This window comes from Raphanus sativus, unplaced genomic scaffold, assembly GCF_000801105.2.
Source record: "Raphanus sativus cultivar WK10039 unplaced genomic scaffold, ASM80110v3 Scaffold3688, whole genome shotgun sequence".
Taxonomy (NCBI): domain Eukaryota; kingdom Viridiplantae; phylum Streptophyta; class Magnoliopsida; order Brassicales; family Brassicaceae; genus Raphanus; species Raphanus sativus.
The window spans coordinates 788-10,144 of NW_026618992.1; the positions used below are offsets into that span (position 1 = coordinate 788).

The window sequence follows — 9,357 nt, forward strand, 5'->3', positions numbered from 1 at the left end:
CCAAAAATGGAAAAGTCATCCAAAGTCTCCATTCCGGTTACACTCACTGGTGTAAACTATCTCTTGTGGTCTAGGCTTGTGAAAACAGCCTTGGGAGGAAGAGGTCTCTGTTCTCACATAACAGAAGACAAGCCCTCTAAAGAAACTGTCCAAGGAGGGGACAGTACTGAAGTTGTGGTTGCTACCGAAGACAAGTGGGATCAGGAGGATCTCTTGGTGTTGTCTATCATCCAAAGCAGCCTTGACGCACCAATCTTGGAAGCTTACTCTTACTGTGAGACTCCCAAAGAGTTGTGGAACACTCTTCAGAAGGTGTATGGCAACATATCAAACTTGAGTAGAGTGTTTGAGGTCAAGAGGGCCATTAGCTCACTCCACCAAGAAGACATGGATTTCAACCAGCATTTCGGCAAGTTCCGAGCCTTGTGGGCTGAGTTGGAGATGCTGAGGCCATGTACTGTGGACCCTAGCATACTTAAAGACCGGAGAGAAGAAGACAAGGTGTTTGCCTTGCTCCTCACCATGAACCCCGGTTACAACGACCTCATTAAACACTTGCTGAGAGCTGAGAAGCTACCAACCTTGGAAGAAGTATGCTCTCAAATCCAGAAGGAACAAGGGTCGGTTGGACTCTTTGGGGGCAAAGGAGAGCTTGTGTTGGTGAACCAAGCTGAAGGCACAGCAAACAAGGGTCAGTACAAGCCGGAGGACAAGAAAGTGTGGGTTTGTGACCATTGCAAGAAGAAAGGGCATGGCAAGGACAAGTGCTGGATTCTCCACCCTCACCTCAAGCCAATGAAGTTCAGGACTCCTCTCAATGATGCAAGAGCCAACTACTCTGGTGAGATGGGTGAACCAAGCACTCCAAACACCACACGAGCCATCTCAAACACCAATCCAGCTGGTGAAGGCAAAGCGCTTGTATCAAGCAACTCCAGTACCTTGAGAATCACTCCTGATGATACCATCAAGAGATCTGACATTGAGGCTCTCATCAGGGCCCTCAAGGACCACTCTGGTAACACCTTTGGTACCTCTTTACATGCTACTAATATTGACTATTCCTTGAATGCGATTGCTAGCTCTAAAATGAACAAACCTTTAGTGATTGATTCAGGGGCTAGTCATCATATGATAAGTGATCTAGGGTTGATTAAAAATATTGTTCCTGCCCTAGGAAATGTTTGTGTAGCTAATGGAGAGTTGGTTCCAATTAAAGGGGTGGGTGATCTTAGGATATTTGAAAAAGACTCTAAAGCCTTTTATATGCCTAGTTTCACTTCCAACTTGTTATCAGTAAAAAGGGTTGCCACTGATTTAAATTGCCATGTTACCTTCACTCCTAATGATGTTTTGTTTCAGGATATTGAAACTAGTAGGTTGCTTGGCAAAGGTGTAACCAAGGGAGACTTGTACTTGCTTGAAGACACTAAGCTTGCTTCCGATTTATCTCTTGCTTTAAATTCATGTTTTAATTTCCCTAAAGATGTAATGTGGCATGCTAGATTAGGTCATCCTCACTCTCGTGCCTTGAACATCATGTTGCCTAGTATTTCTTTTCAAAAAGATTGTGAAGCTTGTATCTTAGGAAAGCATTGTAAAACTGTGTTTCCTAAATCGAGTACTATCTATGAATGTGCCTTTGATTTAATTCACTCTGATGTTTGGACTGCACCATGCGCATCTAGGGAGTTTCATAAATACTTTGTGACATTCATAGATGAGAAAACCAAGTATACTTGGATCACCTTGCTTCAATCAAAGGATAGGGTGTTAGATGCTTTTATAAATTTTCAAAATTATGTATCTAACCATTACAATGCCAAGATAAAAATTTTGAGATCAGATAATGGTGGGGAATACACAAGCACAGCATTTAAACAACACCTATCCAAGCATGGAGTGATCCATCAAACAAGCTGTCCATACACTCCACAACAAAATGGAGTGGCTGAGAGAAAGAATAGGCACCTTATGGAGGTTGCTAGGAGTATGATGTTCCACATGAATGTGCCAAAGAGGTTTTGGGGCGATGCAGTGATGACAGCATGCTACCTGATCAACAAGATACCAACCAAAATCTTGCAAGATCAGTCACCACATGAGGTATTAAACAAATATCGTCCATCTATAGATCACCTTCGGGTATTTGGGTGTGTGTGCTTTGTTTTGATTCCAGGACAACAAAGAAACAAGCTGGAACCAAAGAGCACCAGAGCCATGTTTATAGGCTACTCTCCTCACCAAAAAGGATACAAGTGCTATGTGCCAGATACCAAGAGGGTTCTAGTATCCAGGGATGTGAGGTTTGTTGAGTCCAAAGGCTACTATGCAGAAAAGAGTTGGGATGAAGTAAAAGACTTGTCTCAATCAGCATCAGATAGGGCCGAGAACTTGAGAAGAGTTATGAGGGGCATTGGCATCAGTATACCAGGAGGGAATACAACAGCTGAGTCAAGCTCTCATCAGGAGGGTTCCACAAGCAATAGAGACCAGGAGGGTCCTAGTAATGAAGCTACTGCGGATGCTCCTCTTGATCCTGAGGGGGGGAAGATAACTGAGATACAACCACAAAGCTCAGTTTCTCATGATCAAGCAGAGCAACCAGAAGGATCAGTGGGTAGCAGAGATCAGACGGATGATGAGGCTACAATACTAGAAGAACCAGCTCAAGCTCAACCACCAAGAAGAAGTGAGAGGATCAGGCGTCCTCCAACAGATTGGGTGAATACAAGAGTGTATTTCAACTCACAAGCCGTGGCTCATCCCATCCAAGCTACATGCTCTCTAGCTCAGTTTCCTGAGAACCACCAAGTCTTTATGGCAAATGTGGATCAAGAATTCATTCCGAGAAGCTATAAAGAAGCCATGGAGATAGATGAATGGAGAGAGTCTGTGGAGGATGAGATGGGGGCTATGGAAAAGAATGGAACCTATTTTGAGAGTGAGCTTCCCAAAGGCAAGAAGGCAGTGACCAGCATGCTTCTGTTCACAATCAAGTATCTAGCTAATGGGAAACCTGAAAGGAAGAAGACCAGGCTAGTAGCAAGAGGCTACACCCAAGTGTATGGAGAAGATTATCTAGAAACGTTTGCTCCAGTAGCAAAGTTACACACCATAAGGGTTGTGCTCTCTCTTGCTGTGAATTTGGAATGGGATCTTTGGCAAATGGATGTCAAGAATGCATTCTTACAAGGAGAGCTAGAAGATGAAGTATACATGCGCCCACCACCTGGAATGGAAAGCATGGTCAAGCCTGGCAATGTTTTGAGACTGAGGAAAGCAATATATGGTCTGAAGCAATCCCCAAGAGCCTGGTATCACAAGCTGAGCTCAACACTGAATGGAAGGGGCTTTGTAAAATCTGAGGCTGATCACACCTTGTTCACTCTGACCAGCAAGCAAGGGATCATTGTTATACTCATCTATGTAGATGATATAATCATCACAGGCAGTAATAAAGAAGGGATCAGCTCAACCAAAGCATTTCTTAAAGCAACATTCGACATCAAGGACTTGGGAGAGCTCAAGTACTTCCTAGGGATTGAGATTTGCAGATCTAAGGAAGGGCTGTTCCTATCACAAAGAAAATACACTTTGGATTTGTTAAAAGAAGCTGGTGATCTTGACAGTAGAGCTGCTAAAACACCACTAGAAGAAGGATACAAGGTGATGCGTGAGGGGGAGATAGAAGATAAGCCATATGGAGATGTAAGGCACTATAGGAAAATGGTGGGAAAGCTCATCTATCTAACCATTACAAGACCGGATGTATGCTTTGCTGTGAACCAAGTCAGTCAGCACATGCAAGCGCCAAAGATGCACCATTGGAACATGGTGGAAAGGATTCTGAGATACCTAAGAGAGGCACCAGGACAAGGAGTATGGCTAGGGTGCAACAAGAGCACTGAGATAGTGGGGTATTGTGATGCAGATTGGGCTGGAGACAGAGTGGACAGGAGGTCTACTACTGGATATTGTACCTTCATAGGAGGCAACTTAGTCACTTGGAAAAGCAAGAAGCAGAAGATAGTCTCATGCTCTAGTGCAGAAGCTGAGTATAGAGCAATGAGGAAACTCACCAGTGAGCTAATCTGGATGAAGAACCTGCTAAGGGATTTGGGAATTGAAAGCAAAGATCCCATCACAATGCATTGTGATAACCAGGCAGCCATTCATATAGCCTCCAACAATGTGTTCCATGAAAGAACCAAACACATTGAAGTTGATTGCCATAAAGTCAGACAAGCAGTGGAGCAACGCATCATACTGCCATGTTACACCAGAAGTGAAGAGCAACTGGCAGACATCTTCACCAAAGCTGCAAGCCGAAAGGTCTGTGAGTTCATCCATTCAAAGCTTGGACTCATAGACATATCATCTCACTGATTCTCTCCTTCATGAAGTGTTCTACTCTTTTCCCTTGGCGTGGTTTTTGTCCCATGTGGTTTTACCTAGCCAAGGTTTTAATGAGGGAATGCTTCATGACTTCCAAGCTTGACTTGTTTCACATGGTCAAGCTTGAGGGGGAGTGTTGAGATGAAGCATAGCGACATAAGAGTAATCAGAGGAGAAGAAGAGATTCAAATGATACAAGGAAATGGTGTTACCTTGGAACACAAGTATGGCCGTACAACTTGGGAGACAAGGCAACACTAGAACTTGTAAAAGAGTCTTGAACAGCAAGGAGATCCTCCCTAGGTCGCCTCTGATATGTTTGAAAGAAGAGAGAGACGTTGGAGTGTGAAGACAAGAAGGGGGATGTCGGCAAGAGTATAATATTGTATTACTCTTGCCTTGGAGCCGTTGATGACAGGTCGCTATCCAAGACCAGGCGACCAGACTACTTGCTCATTTGTTTATGCTTTTCTCCTTTGTTCTCTTATGCTGCTTATGTCGATATATTAACCTTGTATGTGAACCATTTCAAGTTAAGTGAATGAAAGATGAAACCACTTCACTAAACTCTCTCTCTCGGATTCTCTCAATCTCACTCTCTTAGTTACTCATTCTCATCAATCTTCACACTTAATCTCTAAATCTTACAAAGAGTATTCAAGAGGGTATACCTTCTGGATAGTGCATCAGCAACTATATTTTACTTACCTTGTTTGTATTTGATTACATAAGGAAAGGTTTCAATGAACTCGACCCATCTTGCATGTCTCTTGCTGAGCTTATTCTGGCCCTTGAGGTACTTGAGAGATTCATGATCAGTGTGTATGACAAACTCCTTGGGCCATAGATAGTGTTGCCAGGTCTGCAAAGCCCTTACTAAAGCATAGAGTTCCTTGTCGTAGGTAGCATAGTTGAGAGTTGCTCCTCCAAGTTTTTCACTGAAGTATGCTATGGGTCTTCTTTCCTGCATAAGCACAGCACCAATACCAATTCCTGAGGCATCACATTCTATTTCAAAAGTTTTATTAAAGTCAGGAAGTATGAGAAGAGGGGCATGAGTAAGCTTCTCTTTTAGGCATTGAAAGGCAAGTTCTTGTGCTTCTCCCCATTTGAAACCGACTTCCTTCTTGATCACTTCAGTCAAAGGAGCTGCTATGGTGCTAAAGTCCCTCACAAATCGTCGGTAGAAACCAGCTAACCCATGGAAGCTTCTTACTTCACTTATGGTCTTAGGAATTGGCCACTCTTGTATAGCTTTTACCTTCTCCTGGTCCACCTTTACTCCATCTGCACTCACAACAAAACCTAGGAAGACCAAGTTATCCGTACAGAAAGTGCACTTTTTGAGGTTAGCAAAGAGCTTTTCTTTTCTCAAAACATCAAGAACAGTCCTAAGATGAACTATATGCTCTTCTAAGCTCTTAGAGTACACAAGGATATCATCAAAATACACTACCACGAACAATCCTATAAAGGATCTAAGCACATGATTCATCAATCTCATAAAAGTACTAGGAGCATTAGTTAAGCCAAAGGGCATCACTAACCACTCATACAAACCATGCTTAGTCTTAAAGGCTGTTTTCCACTCATCTCCCTCTTTCATCCTAATTTGATGATATCCACTTTTCAAATCTATCTTAGAAAAGATGCTAGAACCATGCAACTCATCAAGCATATCATCTAATCTAGGAATAGGGTGGCGATACTTCACTGTTATATTGTTGATTGCTCTACAATCAACACACATGCGCCAGCTTCCATCCTTCTTGGGTACAAGGAGCACTGGTACAGCACAAGGACTCATGCTCTCACGGATGTGGCCTTTCTCCATCAACTCCTCAACCTGTCTTTGTAGCTCCTTAGTCTCCACTGGATTAGTTCTGTATGCTGGTCTGTTAGGAAGAGTAGCTCCTGGCACAAAATCAATCTGATGCTCAATCCCACGGATAGGTGGTAGACCTATGGGATTATCTTCTGGAAATACATCTCCAAATTCCTGTAAAAGAGCTAACATCTCACTCGGATACACCGGTGTACACTCAGTTAGATTCAAAAGAATTTCTTTAAAAACAAGCAATAGAACAGGCTGGTTAGAGTGAAGAGATCTTTTGATATCACCAGATTTGGCATAGAAGTTGTGCTGCTTGTTCTTCTCTGGTTTGAGATCGATTTCTTTCTTCTTTTGAAGCTGCAACTGATCTTGATGCACTTCCTTAGGAGTCAGAGGCACCAGAGTAGTCTTCCTACCATTGAACTCAAAAGAATGCTTATTTGCAAAGCCATCATGTGTGACTTTTCTATCAAATTGCCACGGCCTACCAAGCAAGATGTGACTTGCTTCCATTGGTATCACATCACATATAATCTCATCTTCATACCTACCAATGGAGAATGGTACAGAGACTTGTGTGGATACTCTCATCTCACCCTTTTCATTAAGCCACTGCAGCCGGTAAGGTTTAGGATGTTTCTGAGTTTCTAATCCAAGCTTCTTCACCATGGTCTCACTAGCAACATTAACACAGCTCCCACCATCAATGATTAGGCTACATATCTTCCCTTGAACCATGCAGCGTGTGTAGAACAAGTTCTCTCTCTGCTCAAGCTCTACGGTTTTATTTTGCAAGCTGAGAGTCCTTCTTGCAACCAACAATCTTCCCTGAACTGGTTCTTCTTCATACTCTTCATCTGAAAGCTCCTGATCATCCTCAAGCTTCTCATCCTGAGATTCATACTCTCCATTGTCCAAGAGGATCATGACTCGCTTGTTAGTGCACTCATTAGCATAGTGACCACGCCCTTGACATTTGAAACACTTGACATCCCTGGCTCGTGAAGAAGTAGCTTCAGTTTTCCATTTGTCTTTGCTGTTAGTACTGCCTGGCTTGGTATCTTCTTTTGGCTGAAGCTTATTATCCTTATGATAAGCTGGTTTCTCATCTTTAGCCTGCTGATACTTGCTGGTGCCATAGCTTCCTCGTGACTGATGCTTTCTCTTAACTTGCTGCTCCACCAGAATCGCTTTGTGTAGCATCTCTTCTAGCTCAACATAGTGTTGCATCTCTACATTGTCTTGTATCTCACGGTTAAGTCCTCCAAGGAACCGAGCCATAGTAGCCTCTCTATCTTCTGATATGCAAGCTCTCAACATCAACAACTCCATCTCTTGGAAGTACTCTTCTACTGATCGTGATCCTTGTGTGAGCTTTCTTAGTCTTTGATGGAGATCACGATGGTAATGGTTTGGCACAAACCTCCTGCGCATCACAGCTTTCATCTCAGCCCAAGTCTCAATAGGGTACTCACCATTACGCCTTTTGTTTGTAACCAACTGATCCCACCAGCTCAAGGCATAATCATAGAATTCAGTAGCAGCCACTTGAATCTTCTTAAGCTCAGTGTAGTGTTGACAGTTGAAAACTAGCTCAATCTTCTTCTCCCACTCAAGATAAGCATCTGGATCAGCCTTGCCATGGAAAGGAGGGATTTTTAGCTTCAATCCAGCTAGTTCATTGCGTGGACGATGCTCACGCCTGTGCCTTCGGTTGCTACGGCTGCTGTGTCTAGAGTCTGAGCTGTGCCGTTCTCTTTCATAGTAGTTGTCAGTCTCTTCTGAACCATCATGCTCTCTTCTAGCCGGTTCTCGTCGGTTCTGCCTTGGATCACGTCTAGGTTCTGAAGACTGAGCATCAAGCTCTTCGCGGAAGGTACCCAATCTTGTTTCCATCATAGTGTGCATACGGCGAGTTAAAGCTTCAAGCAAAGCTTTATGCTCTAGACTAACACCTGCATCCTCTTCTTCATCTCCAGCCATAGTACCTGAGATAAACAAAAGAAGCAACCAGTAAATAGTTGAAGAAACAAAACAAAACTAAATAGATTCAAATAAGGAAACAACAAATGATGATAGAACTTGAGCAACACGGATCAGGTTTGAATTTAAAAACTCTTTCCACACTTACACCAATAGATCAAGTTCAACAAATGATGATATGACTCAACAATCACAGATCTATGGATATAAGAACAGATCGAATCAAGCAAACACAAACAACTTATAGATCTAGAAGTTTCAAAACCGTAGACAACAAGAATATGAATGGACTCTTTAGAAATCCTAGTCAAAATACTTAGATCTATCAGTTCTGAGACAAACATACACAGATCTAGCAATAGTGATGAAATAGATGAACAGATCTATAAGAAAAATCGAGTAAACAACAACTTCCCTAGCCAGAGTTGCTCTGATACCACTTGATACACTCCTAGGATGCTTCTCTGGTTATATGGGGGATAGATCCTTGCAAGGACGAATCAGAGACTCAAGTTCTTCAAGGGGTGTGGGATGAATGGTGACACAAGAGATGTGAAAGTGCTCTTGATACTCCTAGATGCCTAGTTCGGATATGACACACCGAAGAAGAGATCCTTGGGCTGTTGGATATTACACACCAACAAGATCACTCGCCGACTTGATAACAAGAAGAAGAGAGAACAAGAGATAAAGGTTTTGTGAAAAGATAACTTGATAGGTATTAGGGTTTGCGGACACAACATATATATAGGCTGAGACTTGTACATGCACCAGTCTATCATCAAATATCTAAGGGAAAAAGAGTACACCAAGCCACTTGCCTAGATGATGATCATCTTGATGGTGATGTCGCTTGAATGGTGATAAGTGTGTCTTGGTTGATCAAGCTTCTTCCAAGACCTTCTTCTTGCTTCCAGGCTATCATGAGTAATCCTCCAATGGCTTTCTTGAGTTGTCTACTCCTTGAACGAGTAATAGGACCTTCTGGTATGGTTAAGACATCTTCAGCAGCTGGCTCATCTAGCATCACATTGTCTTCATGAGTTGGCTGGTCCATGATCACATCAATCTGGATATAAAGTGAGATATCTTCTTACTCACAACTCCTGTGAGATTTATTCAACCTCCTGGTTATTCTCCAC

The 9,357-nt window shown here is 42.7% G+C and overlaps 1 protein-coding gene across 1 annotated transcript; it reads right to left on the reverse strand.

The window, feature by feature from the left end:
* Positions 1-5,125: 5,125 nt before the first annotated feature.
* Positions 5,126-9,272, reverse strand: LOC130506814 (uncharacterized; the record flags this gene model as incomplete). The annotated part of the gene is made up of 4 exons (XM_057001504.1): positions 9,116-9,272; positions 6,147-8,220; positions 5,660-5,685; positions 5,126-5,391 (listed from the first exon to the last, which is right to left on the reverse strand). Coding segments are annotated over exons 1-4 (2,523 nt in total), but the record flags the coding sequence as incomplete, so codon positions are not given.
* Between the last annotated feature and the right edge of the window lie 85 nt (positions 9,273-9,357).